The sequence below is a fragment of the Pan paniscus genome, chromosome 1 (genome assembly GCF_029289425.2).
Source record: "Pan paniscus chromosome 1, NHGRI_mPanPan1-v2.0_pri, whole genome shotgun sequence".
Classification (NCBI taxonomy): Eukaryota; Metazoa; Chordata; class Mammalia; order Primates; family Hominidae; genus Pan; species Pan paniscus.
Window position 1 is genome coordinate 163,199,617 of NC_073249.2, and position 22,162 is coordinate 163,221,778.

Here is a 22,162-nt window from a genome sequence, read left to right on the forward strand (position 1 = left end):
TCAGTGATGCTGGGTGACGTGAGGGCTTCCCTCCTCTCCCCACTTCCCTGTGATTTATGGACTAACCTTCCAGTTTGAAGCTTAATAATGAAGCACATAAAGCTGCTAGATGCAAAAATTCAGCCCCCAGATCAAGAGGGAAACATGGACCAAAGGGGCTGAAACCAGAGCAGAAGAGGTTTCAGGCAGATGAGGGGAAGGACTCTTACAAACCACTAGCAAAGGTCCTCAAAAGAGAACAGGAAGTCAGAGGTCCCAAATGGCAGAGACTGGCTATTCCCAACCTAACAAGCAGGAGCCAGTGGCCAATCTCCTGCCAATCCCTGATGGACCCAAAGCGAGGTCCGTGTGAAGTGCCAAGCCCATCCTTCTCTCTGCTGCCCTCTCTTTTTCCTCCCCAGTGGTATCTCTGGACATCAATTATCTTCTCACTTGGGGAAAAATGTGTGGGAACTCTGGGGTAGATATTTCCCAACCTGAGGGAAGAAGGCTGGGACAGAAGTTGCCTGAGGACTCTTCAGTCTTTATGAGTCTATCCATCCTCTGTAAAAAGGAGAAGCTTGCATAACACCAAAGACTGACCAAAAAGATGCTGCTCTTCACCTGCTGTTCGTCACCAATCCCCACCTGGTATTTAATGGTGCCATTCATTAGCACTGATTAGTGAAGACAGTAGATGAAATACACAGAGGATATGCCACAGTTAGTCACTACGGGAAGGATACGGTCCATTTTCACTGACCATTTCTTGCTTTCTAGAAACACACCAGGGTTGGTCTCCTTTCCTCACAGCTTCAACTTGAAGCCTCTAAAATTCTTTTCACTAGATTGCAGATGTTCTATCTACATATGCTGGATCATATTTTTCCCTCCTATCTGGTCTCACATCAAAATGCTTGGATTTTCTGATTACAGAAAGTGGGGCAGCTGCTTTCTTTACAGCACAGAGGGCAGCTCTCGAGCTTAGGCCACTGTTTCCTATACACACCTTTACACCTCTCCTCCCTCCTGGCAGATGCCAGAGGCACTGCGGAGCTGGGATTTACTTTTCCTGGACTTCCCTTCTGTCTCTGAAGGCTTAATGATACAAACTTCTGTCCCACTCTGCCATCCCTCAGCTCCACTCCTTTTCTACACCCCTTTCTTCCTCAACCACAGGTCTCTCTTCTAATTATCTCAGGCATAATTTACAATCATCCAAACTGGACCCAAAGTTCTCACAAATGGCAAACAGGCACAAGGATGAGAAACCACTTGTGCTAGAAGTTGAGGAGGGGCGACTCCAGGCACTGAGGGTTGCTGTGGCCCATCCATCCATTCACTGCCTGCTCCCCAGAGGGAAGCTTCCAGTAAATCCCACAGCCCGGCCCTTCCAAACCCTATGAGATGCCTTGAGAAGGACCAGGCCAAAAATCTGGGTCAATTGGAAAAAAGTAAACTGGGAGGTTGTAACAGAATCTTCATCCTGCTCTTTATTCTATTATGAATTGTGAGAGATGAGTTTACTCTGTGACAACAACAGGCAACAGAAGCAGAGGTGAGAGAACCCTGGGGCGTAAGTGTTCATGAGAAGCCGGGAGAAAGCCTGACCCAGCCTGCAGCCTACGGTACCCGGCACACAGTGAGGGAAGCACTAACAATTCTGTCCACATCTAGAGATGCTCCAGGTCCTAAACTGTGGCGTCTTTCCAGGTACTGCTGTGTTAGGTGGGGTGCCACTCATGTGCTGCGAATGACGATGGTCAACGTTTCTAAGTCTGGGAATGCCTCATCTATTTTTCTCTCCTTTAGAAATTAAAACATACGAGAGAAACGTATAAGGATAATGCCACTTCCATGCTGTCACTCTGCTATAATCTGCTGACAGAAAAGAGAGGAGTTGACATCTAATTTCCCACAGTTCTCCCTCTTTCTTAGATTCTGGGGCTCCTTTCTGCATGTACAATGGACACATCATCTTGCATATAATTCCAGAGAGTGCAAAAATCCCTCTGGAGTCCAGGTTAAGAATCCCAGAATGAGGGTACTGGACAGTGCATAGAACCAGGGCATAAACCACTGTCCCAACGAGTGCATGTGAGAGTCACGTGGGACAGCAGAAAACCAGGTAAGAACAGCTACCCTAGAAAAACACAGCAGCAAAAGAAAAATGGCCAACAGGAACTTTTTCATTTTTCCCTTGAGATGTCAGAGATGAAGCTCTGAGGTCTCTCTCTCACTTACACACAGGTCTGTTTCTACCTGATTTCTTGAAATGCTTCCATCCACTGGGTCGCTGTATTCAAAGTTATCGGCCTTCTCCACAGTGTAAACTTTGTCATTTGCTGAGAACTGCTTCCCCACAAAGGAGCGATCAAACATCAGGGCCTCCAAGTCCTTCATCATTTTGTTTGCGCCCTCAGCTTCCACCTCCTCGTAATCATACCTGGAAGAAGTCACGAAGTTGAGGCCCACGGGCTGATTGCAGATCACACCAAGGCCTATCAGTCAGCACTTTCTTCATCATTTGTTTGGCCCTCCCGCAAAACTATCTAACTTCAGAAGAAGCTGGCAAAAAAAAATACAGGCCTGTCAGTCACCGGGGATGGAACAGGCCAGGGATGAAAGGAAGGGTTTAGAGGATTTCAGGGAAGGGTTATGAGCTTCTGAATAAGCAGAAAACACCCATCTTGGCATTTCTACAGAATAAAGCTCTAAGATGTTTCAAAGGCTTTTGAAAGATGCTATCTAACATTTAGTCACCACATCCTGAGGAGGTAAAATGAAAAGCAATGTTATCTCTGGAGAACTCTCTTGAAAGGAGCATGTAACTCAGGCACTTCTCCTCCAAGCTCCCTGGGCTTCTCTGGGGTGAATGCTGGGCCTGCTCCCAGCCTGAGACCTGCCTGAGGCTGCTGAGATTTTGACTAAGCAGAGTTCCAGCTCCACAGGAGCTTCCTAAAGCAGGGCCAAGTTTTCACCGACCAGATGAAGACGCCAAACACTGACTCTTTACATCTAAAATGCCTTTTTTTTTTTCATTAATTTTAGTAAGTTTCAAGATACATGTGCAGAACGTGCAGGTTTGTTATATAGGTAAATGTGTGCCATGGTGATTTGCTGCACCTATCAACCCATCACCTAGGAATTAAGCCCCAAATGCATTAGCTGTTTATCCTGATGCTCTCCCAATTTTTTTTTTATTTTGTTTTATTTTAAGTTCTGCCTCCCTCCTTTCAGTGGCAGTGGATTTTGGTCCAAGGTCCTTTGGGTTCACCCTGACAGAGGAGGCCCAGTGCAGATGAAAAAGGGCCAAGGAAAAAAGTGCATCACAAATGAAATTCTATAAAGATGAGTTTTGCCTCAAGAATTCTTTTTGACTTCTTTCTTATGATGTTAAAGACTTGTACAGGTGGCTTTTCTTGACCTATTGGCATACACCCTCTTGAGAGAGTTATTTTTTAGAAGCTCAAGATAGCAGAGTCTATATTTATTTGTAATCATGAAATAGATACCATATATGCAAGATGACACCTCTGAGACATGAGAAATGCTGAGGAATTAAGGCCAGCCTATTCTGGCTCCAGGATTCTATGAATCAAGGGCCAAACAGTCCCCTTAATCTTAAAGTCAGCTCTTCCCCTAGTTAACATGATAAACAACAAGAAATTACAACCAGGTGTTTGTGCTTTACATTTTTGACCTCTGGGTATTCCAGAGAAATGTTTTCTAAACCCTAGGCACAGAGGGGTGGAATAGAAGAGTCTGGGTTTTGCAATCAGACAGATGAGCTATGAATCCAGCCTCTATTGGCTATTAATTGTGTGACTACAGGGCCAGTTGCCCTATCTCTCAGAATCTCAGCTACCTTATCAATAACTGTTTTGAGGCTAAAGTGAGATAATGCATGCAAAAGTGCCTAGCGCTTTTGTTCAGTAAGTGGAAGGTATAATGGAGTTTTAACTAACCATAAATGCAGGTACTAAGGATTTGATTTGTAATACTTGGTTAGCAATTATATTTGATAATTAATAAAATCATGTTATATGGAGTTTTTATATGGAGGATTGTGACTAATTCAAGGGTGTGACCCTTTCTCTGAACAACCCCTCCTAACCTTATTCTACTCTGGCTATTGTTCACCTGTTAACTCATTCATTTAACTGTTCAAAACGTATTTATGCAGTCTCTACTATGAGTTGGGTGCTTGGGCACAAAAACAGACATGGCCCTGTTTTTATGATACTCTAGGTTCTAGAGAGTTCATGACTGCTGTTCTGAATGACCAGGTTTTTCTGTCTGTTATAAAGTAGGGATTTTTTTGCCTTGGTTCCCAGGGCTACTGTGTGGTGTGAGGTAGTTATTACTTATTCCTTCCACAAAACAGTAACGTGAGAGAGAAAGAGATCAATGAATCCGTCCAAAGTTAATAAAATAATTCTGATTAAGGAGCTTAATTTACTTAGTTGAATTCTTTCTTGACTATCCAGAGATCACGGACTATAAAATCTGGGAGATATTTTTTAAATTCTCTAGTCTAACCCACCCATTTTACAGAACAGGCAAGTGAGGTCCAGAGAAATTACACCTATTCATTTCTTATACACAAACAATTCATCTAATATCCTTTTTACCATATTTTCTCTCTATAATTGGAATACTGAGGTCCAGAAAAATTCTTGTTAGATTTTTACACTAACTGGGGGAAAGGCAAATTGGAATTAGTGAAAAGTACTACTGTCAAAATTTTTTTAATGCTTTTTAAAAATAGAAGTATGCATGATAAAGAATAATTACTAAGTATTCTAAGTATTTTGTTCACTGCTGAATTCCAAGTACCCGATGGAAATCGGGTATACAGTAAATATCTGTTGAATAAATTAAAAAAATTATTGACAAGTATATAGCCCTTGGGGACCTATTTCACAAGGCAGAAAAGTTGATGTGGACTAAGCATAACTGTTTCTATAATTTATGAAAAAAAGTTTCTAGGCTTTCAGTGCCCCAGAGTTAACAAAACATTTTCAGACTCATTATTCATTTAATCCTCTCAACAGCTGGACTGTTATTCCCATTTCTACAGATGACAAAACTGAGTACAGAGAAAAGCTAAATGGCTCCCCAGTCTAGTAAGGGGAAGAAATAAAATTCTAATCCATTTCTCTGAATCCAAATCCAATGTTATGATCATGTCCACCCAATGGGCACATTTAAAATGCTTATAAAGCATTTATTCTTTTGATTATGTTAGCTAAATTTTTAAAGCCTCACTCTTTACGGCTGACATAAAAATTGACTTCATTTCATCCCTGACCAGATTATTTTTAAAGTCTCCAATTGAGAGAGGCTGGATGAACTAGGGTTTTATTAGCACTTAAGACAGGAGAGGCTGTGGATGCGCAAGAATTCTCTCTGCCCACTTCCCCACCTTACCTTGTACCCCAGCTGGGCTGTGGCTCACCTGGTGAAGAAATTCCGGCCATACTTTTGCCAATGATCTTTGAGAATGTCCTCCACACTCTGCTTGCGGGTGGCTAGGATGGAGAGCCAGGCAAGGACAGCCCACAGTCCATCTTTCTCACGGATGTGGTCAGAACCTGGAGGGGCGACAGCAAGCTGCTGTAAGAAACGTGCTTTCTCCCAGTACCTGAGAAGGTACTTGCTATGGTTTGGCTCTGCATCCCCACCCAAGTCTCATGTTGAGGGAGGGACCTGATGGGAGGTGATTGGATCATGGGGGACAAAGTTCCCCCTTGCTGTTCTGGTGATAGTAAGTGAGTTCTCATGAGATCTGGTTGTTTAAAAGTATATAGCACTTCCCCCTTCACTCTCTCTCTCCTGCAGCCATGTGAAGAAGGTGCCGGCTGCCTCTTCATTGTTCTGCCATGATTGTACGTTTCCTGAGGCCTCCCAGCCATGGTTCCTGTACAGCCTGCAGAACTGTGAGTCAATTAAACCTCTTTTCTTCATAAATTACCCAGTCTCAGGTAGTTCTTTATAGCAGTGTGAGAACAGACTAATATAGTACTCAACAGTAGGTGTGCAGACCCAAATAAAGGAGTCACACTGCCTGACTGAGGACTTGGGTACACAGGAGGAATCACATATTAAGTAGGCAACACGATACTGAAAAGAAATTGATGCTTCCCAAAGTGATTTAGAAACGTAAGGCATAAGTCAATAAAAATGTCAGTGAGATAATTAGGTGGAAATTTGATATATCAGTTATAAAGTATTAATGTGAAGAGAAAACACAATAGATCTTAAATGAACAAACAGCAGAAGAACATGACCATTACAAAATTTCAATAATTCAAATAGTCTGGTAGCTTAATAGAACAAGAGTGCATCTGGAAAGAGATCCAAGCACACATGAGGCTTCAGTGTATGACAAAGGTCTCACTGCGAGGCTGTGGGAAAAGGGTAGATTACTTTTTAAATGGCGTTTGGATAACTGGATAAATAGCTTTAAAAAATTGTTTTCTTCCCTATAAAACACCATAACAAAAATAATTCCAGTTGAACTAAAAATTCGAATGTAAAACCTGAAAGCTTTTAAATACTAGTATATATTATATTAATATACATGTCTTTTTATAGATTTATATATATAAATCTTAGGGGTGATAAATAATGTAAATTCAGTATTCATAAAAGAAAACATTGATGTATTTATCTACTTAAAAATCAGCATTTCTATGCTGTAAAACTACTATGGACAAAATTAAAAGCCCATTGACAAACTTTAAAAAATTAAAGAGATCTGGTTGTTTAAAAATGGATAGCACTTAAGGTAGATGTTTAATACTATATATATATATATATATATATATATAAAATTTTATTTTTTGAGACGGAGTTTCGCTCTTTCACCCAGGCTGGAGTAAAGTGGCATGATCTTGGCTCACTGCAACCTCTGCCCCCCAGGCTCAAGCGATTCTCCTGTCTCAGCCTCCCGAGTAGCTGGGATTATAGGTGCCCGCCACCATGCTCAGCTAATTTTTGTATTTTTAGTAGAGACAGGGTTTCGCCATGTTGGCCAGGCTGGTCTCGAACTCCTGACCTCAGGTGATCCATCCGCCTTGGCCTCCCAAAGTGCTAGGATTACAGGCGTGAGCCACCATGCCCGGCCACATTTGATATATTTTAAGGCAGATGTTTAATACATTCAATATAGAAAAAATTCTTATGTATGAATAAGAAAAAAGAATTTCAATAGAAAAACAGGCCAAGGATATCAATAGGCGATTTGCCAAACAATACACATAGACACATACACCCAACCAATTAGTATAATAAAAAGCTCGTGTTATTTTTAAGAAGAAAAGTTAAAGTGAAAACCACAATGAGAAACTGCTACTTGCTTGACAAAAGGTGTAAAAATCCACAAGTGTAAAAATCCGAACAGCCAGTGCCAGGAGAATAAAAGGGAAACGGGATTCCACCAAAGAGCTGGTGGGAGTGGACGCTGGCACAATCCTTCTGGACATCAATTTGGCAAAAAAGGATCAAAGCCTTCAAATTGGACCTACTCATGGATCCAGCAACTCCAAGACACTGTTCTTTAACCATTAAGGTTTGGTTAAACAAACCTTAATGATGTCTCTTAAAGGAGACATCTGTCTCCTGCTAAGGTCCTTGCTAAAATCTTTAACAAAATTTTAAAATGGGCTTCTCGGGAGGATGTGCTTATATGCATGGACACCCTTTTCCAAGAGCCTGATATGGAACACAACTCTCATTTTTTTGCCTTTAAACTCCTTATTCTGAAAGAAAGCAGTCTATATGGAGCCTTATTTTCTGATTTCTGAATAGAACTGTACACAATTGCTCTATAATCATGCTCTCACATTATCCTATGTTGAATTCTTTATGTGCCTGCCCTACTGCACTTCCCGCTGGTCTTATTCTTCTTGGAATTGTTAGAGTATCCAGCACCATGCTGGGTATGCAGGAGGCACGCGGTGTTTTTCCTTCCTCTCTTCATCTTTTCAGACCCAGCTCAAATGTCCTCTCTTTTTTAAGACTAGCTCCCAACTTCCCTAGGCAGTCATGAACTCCCTTCTCTTTCTTCTCCTGTAGCAACCTGCACAAAACATCTGGGGTGGCATCAGCCTCCTCGAGTCTCAACCACCTGTTTGTGAGCCTTTCTCCCCACTAACTGTGTGCTTCTTACGGGCATCTCTTATTTATCCTTGTAATTAAGTCTGGTGACTAGCATAGCACAAGGAATACGGTAAATAACTAATTATGAAAGACTGTGTGAATGAATCAACCAATCAATTTACTCCAACACTTTCTCTTTCTATTTTTGGTTCTTAAAAAAAACATGACTTTTTCTTTCAAAAGACTTTTCTCTTCAATAGGATACTACTTTTAGAAGTTAACAGTCCTCAAAACCCGGATGCAGGCAAAACTAGAGAGTAGGCAATATTTTTAGTGCTTTATATAACATATTTTAAAAATGTTTACCTAATTTTACTATCTTTAGACTTTTATTTGCCCTTACTGCTATTTTAAGGAGCAAAAAGCTCTCTGGCTCTTACAGCTTTTGCAAATGATATGTTTTGGCAACAGTTCATCCTGAGAAGCAAGATTCTGGCAGCTTCCCTAATATATTGGGAATTCATGACAGCAGTATACAGCTTGGAATTATTTGTCTGTGCTCCACTGGGTTTTTTTCTTCCTTCTTTTTCTCCTTAATTTTTTTTTCTTTTTTCTCTTTTGGCTAGACTGAAAGCATAGAAGGCAGTGTTCCTTGTGGCTTTTCCTGCCCTAAGCAAGGAATTTGATTTTTTCTTTTATGTGGAAATGAAAATAAAATCTAAAAATCTTACCCAACTCTGGCCAAGTTACTTGGAGATAACTAAATCATACACCTAATACTATAAACAAAATACCTGCCCTGGGTAACATAAACAAATATCCAATTCCAATTGCATAATCCTCAGCCTCTTTGGATATTCTGGTTCATCACTAATCACCTTGGATGTATCAAAAATTCCAGGTAATTCAATTAATACTCAGGAAGTTGGAGCAAATTTCATTTTCTTCAGGGTTCTGATGAATGATGCCAAGTTTCCAGTGGAAAATACCAATGGTGCAGGTACGTGTTTCTAAAGCTATTCTTTTTGCAGTTGTGGCTCAGTAGATAAAGCTTGATACTTAAGAATCAGATAAACCTGAATTTGAGGCTCTGTTACTTGTAAACTACTTGAATTTGGACAAATCACATTTTCTGTGGCTCAGCAGATAAAGCTTGATACTTAAGAATCAGATAAACCTGAATTTGAGGCTCTGTTACTTGTAAACTACTTGAATTTGGACAAATCACATTTTCTGAGCCTCAGTTTCTTCAACTGCAAAACAGAAATAATGCTAACTTCTCTCTCATAACTGTGAGAAATTACTACGAAAAAGCAAGTAGAAATAGTTTATACATTGTGAGGTGTAATGTAACTACTAGATACTGTTTTGAATAAAGGGAAAAATAAAAGGCTTTTATGGAAAATTATTACATTTTCCACTGACTTTATTATGCTTTTAAAAATAATGCTCCTTGATTGTACATATTGGAGAAGAAAATGGAAGAATATAACCTAATATGCTCTTTCCTCTGGGCACTGGGATTAGTGTTTTTTTCCTCCTTCCTTATTTCTCATAATGAACATAAATTACTTGTTTCATTATGTTTTAATTTTAGAAAGAGAATGAAGCCAAGCTCATTTAACTGTGAGAAAGGTAAAACACTCTGGGCAAGGACTTCTAGTCCCAGCTGGCACAAAAGACAGTGGTGGGTTTTGCACTGGGTCTCTTCACCCTTGCTCCGCTCAGGGACAGGAATTCTACCCTTTCAGCATCTTCAAACACCTGTCACTTTACTTCGGCCTAATCAGCACCTTGTGATAAGCACATACTCGGCTCAGCCAGGGCACATCCTGGGTCTCAGCCAAGAAAAATGTCAACCATTCCTGAGGGAGCCAAGAGCTAACAGTTTAGGGATTGGGTTACATTTACCACTATGGGCATCTCAGGAGCTGTCCTGGCTTCTGCCCCTGCCAGGTGACAGTCCTGAGGATGGGGGCATGACAGCTGAAAAACAGCTGCATGGAGTTCCCTGAAAGTACCAGTGTCTGTCTGTCTCTTTCTTTTTCTGTCAATTTCTCTCTCTCCTCCAGCCCCCTGAACATACAGTTCTCACTGCCTGGAAAGCCCATTCCACATACACCTACTAGCCTGGCTAACATGTCCTGCAATTACTTTCAACTTCAGTCTTATCCAGGATGCCCTCCCCATGCCCTCTGTGCTTCTACCACTCCCTGTGATCACGCCGTACCCTAGACTATGAGTTGTACTCCCCAAACAGGGGTTGGCCCAAAGTCAGTTGTTAAGACAGTCTGCCCAAAGAATGGCCGGGCCCCAGTTAACTGGCTGGGAGGCTCAGCTGACCTGCTGTGTCTGCAGTCCTGTCCTCTTGGTCTTCCACTGCACAAACAACTTCACTTGGAAAGGAAGGTGAGCTCCTCAGAAAGCCTTTTCCAGACCACTCCAGTCCCCAGGAGGCTGGCCCCAGGAACTGTCAGGCCTTCCACTTAGCAATGAGGCCTGACCTGCCTCATTACTGCCCCTGGAACTTGGTTTCCTTTCCATAAGGTGCCTTTGGAAGAAGATAGTTTAAGTGCCTGATAAGCAGGAACTCTGTCCTAACACAAACTTCACTTTACACTCAACAAATGTGAATCAGTGCCAGCATGTACCAAGCACATAAGAAGATACCAAGATGCACAAGGCGTATCCCCTGCTCTCACAGACGAGCACAGACATACAGGTGAGGGAGACAGACAGGCAGGTAACAGTTTAACTGAGTGAGTTATAATTAGGGTATAAGCCTAGTTCTACTGGCGTATTCTGTCTAGGCTATCCCCAGACATGGGGTGCTACAATCTTCGCCTGTGGGCTTTGCCTACAGGGAAATGTACTCAGTAGCTATGCAAGTTACAATGGGCAGAAAGCCAGAAAAAAAATCTGATCTCCTACACTACAGAACCAAGTTAGGCACCCTGAGAATAAAGCTCCCGAAGTACCCCTGTACTTCACCTTCTATTGCTTTGCACACCTGTAATTCATGGAGCCCTCTATGAGAAGGCCTTGTTCACCATGTGTCCCAGAGTCTAACTCAGTATCCAGGATAAAATCAAAGTTCAATAAATATTTGAGGAATGAATCAATGCAAAATGTATAAACATGAAGGACTTTTCATAAGAAACTAAAATTAAAAGAAATTTGCAAAGTGTTAATGCTGTATTTCTTTAAGTTATCACTCCTGTATGATGCATTAGCACTAGAACCTTTAAAGATAGGACAGGGAAAAAATATTGCTAGCCTCTAGACCTGACCAGATCATAACTTACATATCTCTAAGTGATACCAAGTTCATCATCAACCTGGTTTCCCATCACTCTTTCCCAAGCCCCCTATTTTCCTGAGGAAGGGTTCAAATGCATGGTATTGTATACTATTCAGTGACTTCACTTTCAAAGTCCCAACAATTCTAAGGTGGGATGGAACTGACAGTCTGCCCTCTACCATTGTGTATAAACATGTACATAATCATCCACGGTTAGGAAGAAAAAACAGCTTTGTACCATGAGATCAACAAACAACAACAGGCTTATCCTGTCCAGTTCTGGTCCCCATTTATCCCTGGTGTTTGTAATGCTGACCTCTGAAGAAGTAAGTGACCTAGCTTCTGTGGTTACCATATCCAGGTGAGAAAGCTGCTGCTCCTCCAGCACAAACAGACTAATGTATAATGTATACAAACAGACTAATGTATAATGTTAGTAATATTCCAAGATTGTTCTGCAGATGCTAGTGGTTTGTTTTACTCGGTGGACCAGTCCTGAAGTTAGTAGACTCCTTTGCACCTCTTTGCAAGCAAACTTCTTTTCTTTTGTAAAAGTGCATTTCTTCCCGCAAAGACCTTGGGGTTCCCAACCCTGGACTGTGGAGTGGAAGTGGTGTTGAGTCATTACGAGGGTCCCAGACTACGGCAAGAGGTGAGGTGTGGATTCCCCATTGAGGTGGGTGGTTAAGCCAGAAAGCAGTGACCAGTCACTATGGTTCCAGCATCATATAGGAATTTACATCAGATACCTTTTAAAGTTCTTTCTTTTCCAATAGCAGGAATCTGTCTAAATGGAAGGTGCCAAGTGAATAGTGTTCATGAACTCATTCAACAAGCGTTTACTGAGCACCTGTTCTATGCTGGGCTCTACGGGAGGCTCGAGGGACACAATGCAGGATAAGACACATAAGATCTCTGTCCTCATGGCATATACAGTCTAGTGGAGCCAACAGACATTAATCAAATAACCATAAGTAATTGTAAAATCACAGCTGCAACAAGTACAACAAAGAAGAGGTACATGGTGCCACAAGAGCCAATAATCAGGGGATTTGGCCCACTCTGAAAGGTCAAGGAAACGTTTTTGAGAAATTGTCTCTCCTATCGCCTGGAAAAATACAGAAATAAAGCACTCTGTGCTCAATTAAGCTATAGAATTCAAATGTTTCAAAGTTCATAGAGTCACTAATGTCTACCCTGAGAAACTCTATGAAAGAATTGTTGGAAACATTCACTAGCAAGGGGCATGGTTGCTAAAAATTAACTCCTCTATAAATAAGAAGATCAGGAGTTCAGTTAAATAAGCCCAGCTGCACTTGTTCACAACAGCGATCTATGCCTATGCAGCCTGGCTGTTTAAATGTTTATCTCAGAAATATTACACAAAAATTTTCTTTTTTTGAAGAGAGAGAGAGAGAAAGAGCTTGTGATTATCCTCATGATAATGAAGAGCATTGTCTCTTTGGATATGAAATATACCAAGGAGAAGCTAAAACCATGATTGGTACTAGGTGTTTGTTGAATGTGTTAATAAATGAGAACAAACTTTAACAATAGTCTAAAGTCTAATACTTTGGTTCAAAGAAATCAATTCCACAAACATAACATGAGAGACTTCCCTTGGCAAACAGTTCTAGGTAAAAACTTTAAGGGTTTAATTACCCACAACCTTACGTGGGCTAAACAGTATTATGCAACTTCCTAAAAACTAACATAAAAGAAAGTTATGTGAAGAAAAATACAGTGTCCTAATCACTAGAAATAATCATCCCACCCCACTCTTCACTTGCCAGGCCAACCCTGGAAGATTTGGGCTCAGTTCTGGGCATCACCTTCTAAGAGTGGCACTGGCAAACTCAGAAGCACCTAGAGTCTGGCACTGAGTCTATAAACAATGTGAAATGAGGAATGACTGGAGGAAACAAAGATGGACGGCCTGAAGAAGGAAGGACCTGAGAGCTGCTTCTTGTATTTGAAGGCCTGTTGTGTAAGAGGAGCAGCTTGTGCTATCCTGTCTTCAGGCCTGTTCCCTGTGGGTCAGCACCAGGGATTCCTACTTGGCTCTGGGGCTCTGATCCCTCTTGCCCAAGGCTTCCCACATGGGTCTGTGGAAAAAGAAGTTACTGTACATACTACGAAATGATAATAATAATAATCATTATTGTGGTGATGATATTGTATCATATCATCATAATTATTATATATAGTGGTAAACTATATTTAGGCAAAACTGTACTAACAGGATTCTTTATGGCAGAATGTTCTGGAATCTTCAAATGCTAATATCATTGTGAATATCCAAAACAGAGAAGTGTGGTCCAATTTTTCCAATTTTTCTTGACCCCTAGAACCCTCTCATGGAACTAGTATTCTTCCACATACCCACATGCTCTGGGAAACCTGACTCTAGACTTTTATCTTTTCACTAGGCTCAACACTGATACTGGTACAGGGGAACAGGAAAACAAAGGTTTTGACACAGTTGCTGCCTTCAAAGACATCTTCATTCATAAAGAATGACTGATGCCAGGCCTGAACTAGATGACCCTGTGGGGAGTTTCATGGGAGAAGACCACCTCATAGGCTCATTGGGCATTCATGTAGTATCCCTCAGAATAGCATGGCACCATGCCCATTATATGAAGTAGAAAAGGACTAAGCAGTGGCCTTGTAATCTCTGATTTAAACACCCACAACTTTGGGAAACTGTCTAGCCTTTGTTGTGGAAGTTGTTCAACCCCAAGACTCATCCAGCCTTCTTCATACCTTCCAATTCTATCAAGGCAGTTCATTGCCAAGGAATATTACCACTCTCGAAAATATCAAGTTGCTTAGAACTCTGTAAATATGTGCCTCCAATTTAGCAGCTCATTCTACCTGCTCTACCTCCAGACTTATAGGAAAGGAAATGAAGTCAGTATTCTGTTCTGTTTAACCTGGCATGAATTGCAACTCAATTGCAAAGCTGAGAGAATGCTTGATTCTGATCTTCTTTTCTTCACTAAAGGGTGACAGTAGAGTACTATAGGACCAAGATCAGCACATTTACTTAAAAATACTGGGTAGAGGGAATAAAAGGAGAAGAGATGCAGTCACTTAACTACCTTATAACCTGGCCGGAGACTGATACATGGGACAGGGCCACACACCTGAACAGACTTTTAGGAAAGAGAGACTGATACAGGCAGCATGAGGTAGCAGAGAAGGTCGTGAAGGAGGTGGGAGTTCGGGTCAATATTTGGACAAGCAGAGAGGAGGAAGGGGAGTGCAGAGAGTGAGGTCTATAGGTCTGGGGTCATCCCCTGAGAATACTATGTACCCTTCTTTCACTCTAATATTAATACAATTACACATACATCCTCAGGCACAATGATGTATTTTTAATTTCTTGATCACCTAGCAACTTAGTTCCACCCTCATGGTCTTCCTTCATTTAGCCTTGATTACTCTGCTATAGAAAACTTGGGCCTATAAAAGAGAAAGATTTAATGCTGTGCTGAAACCTCTTCTTAAATAAAAACAAAAAACCGACTTGCTCCACCGTATTTCTTCTCAGAAATGAAAACATTTATAAAGGTTTCTTTGACCACCGAAGGAAGAAAAATCTGTTTATCGCTCTGTTTAATCCCTGCAGACTCAATGACCACGCTGCCGAGGAGGCCCCCCAACTTCCTGTCTGAGTCGATATGATCCTCTGAAAGTAAAATTAGCCTTTCTGGCTGAATGTGCTCACCCCTTTTCAAATGTGCACATTTCATCAGGGTGGTTATAAATAATTTGTGCCTTGATTTAGGACACATCGGCTACCGTTGGTATTTCAGTGCTACTTTAGCAGTCTAAGCTTTTACTAGAAATAGTGGTTACAGGGAGGAAAATGCTAGCACAGGAGTGTGACTTACCGGTCCCGAAGCTCTCTTCCCCACAAAGGGACAGTTTGCTCGCGTCCATCAAATTCCCAAAAAACTTCCAGCCAGTTGGGGTCTCATACAAAGCAATCTTTGTAGCATTAGCCACCCTTCAAAGGCATGAAATCAAAGTTACATCACAGCAGGACTGTTAGCGTAGCCATGTGAGGGACGGAAAAGGGCAATCGTTATTGTAATCAAGGGTCCCATTTAGCATTTCTCAGAGTCATACATAATTCTAAGATTGGTGGAAAATCATAAGAGAAACCTTGTGCACAATGGGCTATTATATGTGGATTCAGAGAAGGCGGAAGAAGAAAGAATTAATTCAGATCATGGAGTTTAATATTTTAGAAGAAGCATCCGTAGTAAAATGTTCAGGGCTGCTGTTTAAGCTATTTAAACCCACATTTTGGATACAGACTGCATCTATAATCAATCTATAAAGAAGAGAAGAATGATGTTTTGATGCACCTGTAATCACAGAATCATGACATACTGGGTCTGGGCAGTTAGCATTTTACAGAGAAGGAAACAGGGCCCAGAATGTTATGTGATCAGACCAAGGTCACAAAGCCAGGATGACCGACCGCCCAGTATTCAGCTCTCTGGTCAGTGCTGCTTTTGTCTCATCAGAAGTCTCCCCAGGGGAAACGCCCAGTGGGATCTTCCCTAAGTACCGGCTTCACCCACACTGATTAGTGGTTCCCCTTCCCTTCTAACACGTCTTTTATTTCTCTCTAGGTATCTTTAAACTATTTAAAACCTCTGAGTGACTTAAAAAAAAAAATTCCTTTCCCTTTGAACATGAAAAGTTACCTGATAAGTTCCATTCACTGTTTGAGCGAGATTTGCTTCCCAGAATGTTTGCCTTATTTCCAGGAAAGCAATGTCAGCTTTGCATTCTGATATTTGAGGAAAAATCAAATCTATGATTTTGAAAACTATGAAAGTACAATAAACTTTTATCTGGGTAATGAGGTACTTCAATTGTGATTCTATATGTGGATTATCAATTTTTCCAAAAATTGGAATTACACTGTTCTTGGATGACATAGAAGGTATTCCAGGACCTGACAGGCCTAACGTATGATAGTGTGACCTCAAACCAGCTCATAATTTCAAATGCAGGACCTGATGGTAGACGTGCTGGGCTCAAATGCTAGCTCTAATTTGGTGGTGAGATCTTGGACAAGACTGTTAACTTCCCTGACTTTCCATTTCCTCTTCCTTAAAATGAGGTCTGCTGTGAGGATCAATTGAGATGGTGAATGTAAAAAAACACTATACAAACTACAAACCACTATATGGATATTGGTGGCTATTTTCTTGTTAGCTGAAGCAGAGTCAGCACCAATTCTATAACCATCTCCCCTCTACAGAAAACAACTGCATGGCCCAATGAGTGGGAGCAAAGGCTCTGGGTTCAAATCCTGAGTCAGCCATTTACCAGCTGGGTGACCTCAGGTAAGTTACTTCTTCGTCCTTTGGTTTTCCCACCAGAAAAATGGTGTTAAATACAGCATTTACCTCATGGGGTTCATCTGAGAAGTAAATGAATTAAAACATGCAAAATATTTAGTGTCTACAACAAAGTAATGTTCAATAAACATCAGCTATTATTATAAGAGCCTAGAGATATATTACAGCCCACTTTCCTCCCTGGCCTAGACCTTTTATTCATTCATTCATTCTTTACCTTTTATTCATCACACATTTCCTGCACACCTGACATATTCTAACTAATGTTTTCCCTGGTCCTCATCTGTTATGACTTTCATTTTTCAACTTTTTAAGTGTGATCTAAGAAGCCACCTCAAAGCCTTTGTACAATGAAGTGATATATAAACATTCACTGTGTTTGTGTGGGCAAGAGCGATCCAGTCGTTGAAACTCTAAAATTACTTCAAACTGCTCTTTCACCCACACTCTGTGCACACTGCAAAAGGAAAGTGATCCTCCAGAATGATGTCTTGAGTACTTCCATTGTTATTCATTAACACTCAACTATTCATTAACTTTAAAAAATTATACATGTATGTGTGTGTGTGTGTTTGTCCTACTATGTGCCAGCACACTATGGTCAGGCAGAGTCCAGGATGGTGAACAAAACAGTCCTTTCTCTGCAGAAGTATACAGTCTAGCAGGGCAGCCCATCAAGAAAACAGCTACTAGAACACAGTGTGGTAAGTGCCAGGAGGAGGAGGCCCAGGGTGCCAAGGGAGTGCGGAGAGGGGCATTGAATCCAGAAAAAGCCACCCATCCCCTCACACAAGAATCGCTCAGCACACTCTATGCATCAGATGCCCATGCTGAAAGGGAAGGACACGTGTTCCAGGCACAGTGAAGGGTACGGTGAAGACTGGGACGACCTGAGACAGGAAGGCCAAGGGAATGGAGACACCTACCGGTCCAGAGCACCACTCGTGGGCATGCTCCGTGCAAAGCCGCGGACCCCAGTCTGCTGGAAATACGGAATGCTGAAGATGTTGGCAGCAATGACAGCCACAGAGTCTGAAGGGTTCACAAAGAACCCATGCTTGCCCAGAATCATGTTTCGATCCTTGGGGAGAAGAGAGGATCAAAGAAAGACCTTTTAATCAAACTATAAGAAATCAAACTATCTTTCATGGGGGTTTTATAAAATGTAAAACTATAAAATTTGAAATTGATCTCTTTTCCATACTGCATTTTTAACACTGGGTTTTATTTTCAATGGGTTTATACAGTACCATTGCGCCAAAGGCACCTCCATGCCAAAGAGTTAAAACTGTTTTCAATTAAAGTCCAAGCACAACCTCCTTTTGAGCTGAGTCCTCTGTTCTCCCTCCAGAGGCCAGCTAACTTTAACCTCCTAGACTTTTTTCAGACTCTGGAACCAATCATCTTTTTCCCAGGGGAGGGGAAAATGCAATGAGAGAAGAAATATTGGCTGTTTACATAGTTTGGTAGGTCTACTGGGTAAACTGTGTACCACAGTCTGTGTACCACAGTAACTGGGAGGGTGGCCAAAAAACCCTCCCAGCATGCACTCATCACAAAGATGTACTACAGAATAATGTCTGCTGGAACCCCTTTAATTTCCCAACATTTTGATAAGGGAAAAATCATTTTTCAGGAAACAGTGGATTCTAGCTAATGGTAACACTAGCAACAACAAAAATATATTTTCAACTAAGTAAATGTATATAGTGCCTACCATCAGTGAGATACCAGGGATATAAACCTAAGACACATCTCTTCCTTGTCTGGTACATAGTCACCCTTGTAAATAAAACAGCTTATTTCTAAACATTTTAATTGTAGAGAATGATTAAAATGTCAATTCTCTCAATATCATCTTCATATAGGCAATGAAATTACAGCTTCAATATTCAGCTCATGTGAATGAATGAATGGGTGTATTATAAGACCAAAATCTTGTCCAGAGATTAAATAAGTAGCCAGCTGCTGGTTGAGAGCAGAAACCCACCTTAAGACAGGCATCTAGAACTCACCCAGCTCAGGAAATACCAGTCATTCTATCATAATCAGAACCTAATCATCGTGCCATTGTTAGCAAGTATGGATGTCTGAAATTAAACGTGTGGGTTTCATTTCAATGACTCCTATTCCTGTTCAAGAGGGGCTTCTAATAATTTAGTTCTAACCTCGGGTCAGAATGAGGGATCCTTAACAGTTACTCCCTGGGTCTGGCAGAAGCAGCCCACTTTTTTCCCCATCTGCAGGATCAGGCCTGGCCTGCACCAGAGTTCACTTAAATGTACTTATACCCACCCCATCTCCATCAAAGGCAGCCCCAAAATCATGCTCTCCTGACTTCATGGTCTCCACCAGGTCAGCTGCATAGGTGAGGTTGGGGTCAGGGTGGTGGCCTCCAAAGTCCTCCAGAGGAACGCAGTTAACTGCCGAGTTCGCAGGGGCACCGAGTTCTTCACAGAGGATCTTCTTTACATACGGTCCCACAACTATATACAGCATGGAATAAAAGTATGCAGAATCAGAAAATAAAACTCCTTAAAGTATGCGAGGATTCAGGGGTGAGGTGGATGCATTCTGGGGAGAAGAATGGCATGAGAAACAACAGGAATGTGTGAAATGTGTTCAGGGACTAGTGGAGAGATACGCCTGACTGGAGAAGAATGTTCTCTAAAAAGGAACAATGAGAGATTATGTTGGAAAAGGTGGGGCCAGTTCATGAAGGGCAGAGTGGGGAAAGGAAAGGAAACCAACCATTATAAAGGCCCTGCGGTATACCTGTGCTTTCCCATTCAGTCCTTCAGAAAAGCTCAGAAGGTTGTACAGCTTAGAGCTTAAGAGCCTGGACTCTGGAATCAGAGTGTCTGGGATCAAATCCCAGCTCTGCCAATCATTGGCTGTATAATAATTTTGGGAAAGTTATTTAAACTCTCTGTGCCTCAGTCTCTTCCATCTGCAAAATGACAGTAGTAATGCTAACTACTTAACAGGATTGATGTAAGGATTAAATGAGTTAATAGCTATGAAGTACTGAGAATAGTCCCTGGCAGATATGTTATAAATGTTTATATTATGATTATCACCTGCAGTTTACAGATACATTGGAATGCTGGTGTTCTGAGATAAAGACATTTGCCCAAACTTACATGGCTAGGAAAAGTGGGAATTGGGATTCAGAGCTGTTATCTTTATACTATGACAAGCTAGCTGACAAACTGATTAAAAAAACACAAACAGGCCAGGTACGGTGGCTCACACCTGTAATTTCAGTACTTTGGGAGGCTGAGGCAGACAGATCACATGAGGTCAGGAGTTTGAGACCAGCCCAGCCAACATGGTGAGACCCTGCCTCTACTAAAAAAAAAAAAAATATATATATATATATATACACACACACACACACACACACACACACACACACACACACACACACACAGACACACACATGCATACACAAAGATTTGCCAGGCGTGATGGCGGGCGCCTGTAATCCCAGCTACTCAGGAGGCTGAGGCAGGAGAATCGCTTGAACTTCGGAGGCGGAGGTTAAAATGAGCTGAGATTGCACCACTGCACTCCAGCCTGGGCAACAGGGCAAGACTCCGTCTCAAAAAAAAAGAAAACAAAAAACCCATCACCAACAACAAACGACAGGAGAAGCCAGTTACATATGTTTACAGTGACATTTTATATAACTACCAAGAACACGCATCTCTGAAATGCTGAGAGAGTATTTTCATCAAGGATGGTACTAATCCCAATACAGTACATGCCCCAGAGGTCATAACACTGTAGAATAAATGTGTCCTACGAGGCATCACCTGTTAAGCAGGTTACTGACACACCACAGAATGAGGCCAAGGCAGCCAGGGCTGTGAGGGATATAGAAACGAAAGCATTAGAGGAACAGCCAAAAGACCTGGAGAAAAGTAGTCTACTTCCTGAGAAGCTCCTCTTACCCAATGCCCTCCTCACATGCCCCATTATCCAGCCAGCCCAGGCCTCTCGTTTCCCTAATGTGACATCCATTTTTAAGCCTTCATGCCTTTGCCACAGCCACCGACTCCATGAGAATGACCATTGCTTGATTTTTCATCACTCTAGATCTTTCTTTCATAAGAACTGAGTTGGATGCCACTTCTTCCAGGAAACCTTTGTTTATACCTAGTCAAATTATGCCTTCTTCCAACCCCAAAGAGAATACTTGAAATTCCAACTCTCATCTTGTTGGCCTGGCAGGAGTTAGTTTTTTAGGGATTTTTTGTTTTTTTGAGACGGAGTCTCGCTCTGTCGCCCAGGCTGGGGGACAGTGGCGTGATCTCCGCTCACTACAACTTCCGCCTTCCAGATTCAAGCTAGTCTCCTGCCTCAGCATCCTGAGTAGCTGCGATTACAGGCATGTGCCACCACACCCGACTAATTTTTTGTATTTTTATAGAGACTTTTATAGAGACGGGGTTTCACCATGTTGTTCAGGCTGGTCTTGAACTCCCGACCCCATGATCCACCTGCCTTGGCCTCTCAAAGTGTTGGGATTACAGGTGTGAGCCACCGCGCCTGACCCTGGGATTAGTTTTTTACCCACTTCATCTCCCCAAACATTGCACGTTCTTTGAAGAAAGTAATCTGCCCAGTTCCTGCCTATTCCCCAGGTATGCATTTTGCAGGTATGCAATACACATCTGTTGAATGGTTTAAAATGACAGAATCGCTTTTGTCTGAGTAAGGAAGTAGATCCATTCTATGGGAGTCCAGAGGCCAGCTAGGACCCAAGGGGAGAAGTTTCAAGGATGGAAGGTTTTAGTTCACCAGGAGAAGACTTTCTGTGGTTTGCAGTGTCACAGGAATCCCCGAATTGCATCACTAAAAGGGTTCAGTCGCAGGCAGAAAGGCTTCTCCAACCAGGCAGATGTATGTGTATAGGTTTCAGGGATTCTCATATACCTACATGTCTGAGAAAACCTCGTGGTTCTGGTTCACAGCGATGGCTGCCCTCTCTACGGACCTGATCACACAACCCACAGAGGAAGAAGAGAGGGCTGTACACATCCTGTTGTTCCTGAATTTAATCCTCAGCTTGCTCTTGCCCTCTTCTAAGAAAAGGAGCATGTGGGGGCAGGTGAGTGGGGGTGTGGGGCTCAGGAGTATGTTTATCACATCTCCCAAATGACCGTCCTCTCAGAAATACATGGGGGCGTGCAGCAAGAATGTAAGGTATCTTCTGAGGGGGAGGGAAAGTCCACAACAGCAGTTGCATGTTACTCAGAACCTGATGCTTAATGTGGGAACACTGACCTTCACACAAGCTTACCACGAGGAGTGTCTCTACTATTTTTGCTACATACAATTAGATTTTTATCTGTGTGAATATTGCTCTGGTTGCAAAATAACT

The 22,162-nt window shown here is 41.8% G+C and overlaps 1 protein-coding gene across 1 annotated transcript in view; it reads right to left on the reverse strand.

Moving 5' to 3' along the window:
- PGM1 (phosphoglucomutase 1) overlaps nt 1–22,162 on the reverse strand; it is a 69,213-nt gene that overhangs the window by 6,135 nt on the left and 40,916 nt on the right. Inside the window, exons 5-9 of the mRNA XM_003809143.6 lie at nt 19,069–19,259; nt 17,700–17,854; nt 15,286–15,401; nt 5,441–5,576; nt 2,242–2,425 (exon numbers count right to left, since the gene is read on the reverse strand). Of these exons, the coding sequence (XP_003809191.4) occupies nt 2,242–2,425; nt 5,441–5,576; nt 15,286–15,401; nt 17,700–17,854; nt 19,069–19,259 (782 nt within the window). The remainder of the gene's footprint in view (nt 1–2,241; nt 2,426–5,440; nt 5,577–15,285; nt 15,402–17,699; nt 17,855–19,068; nt 19,260–22,162) is intronic.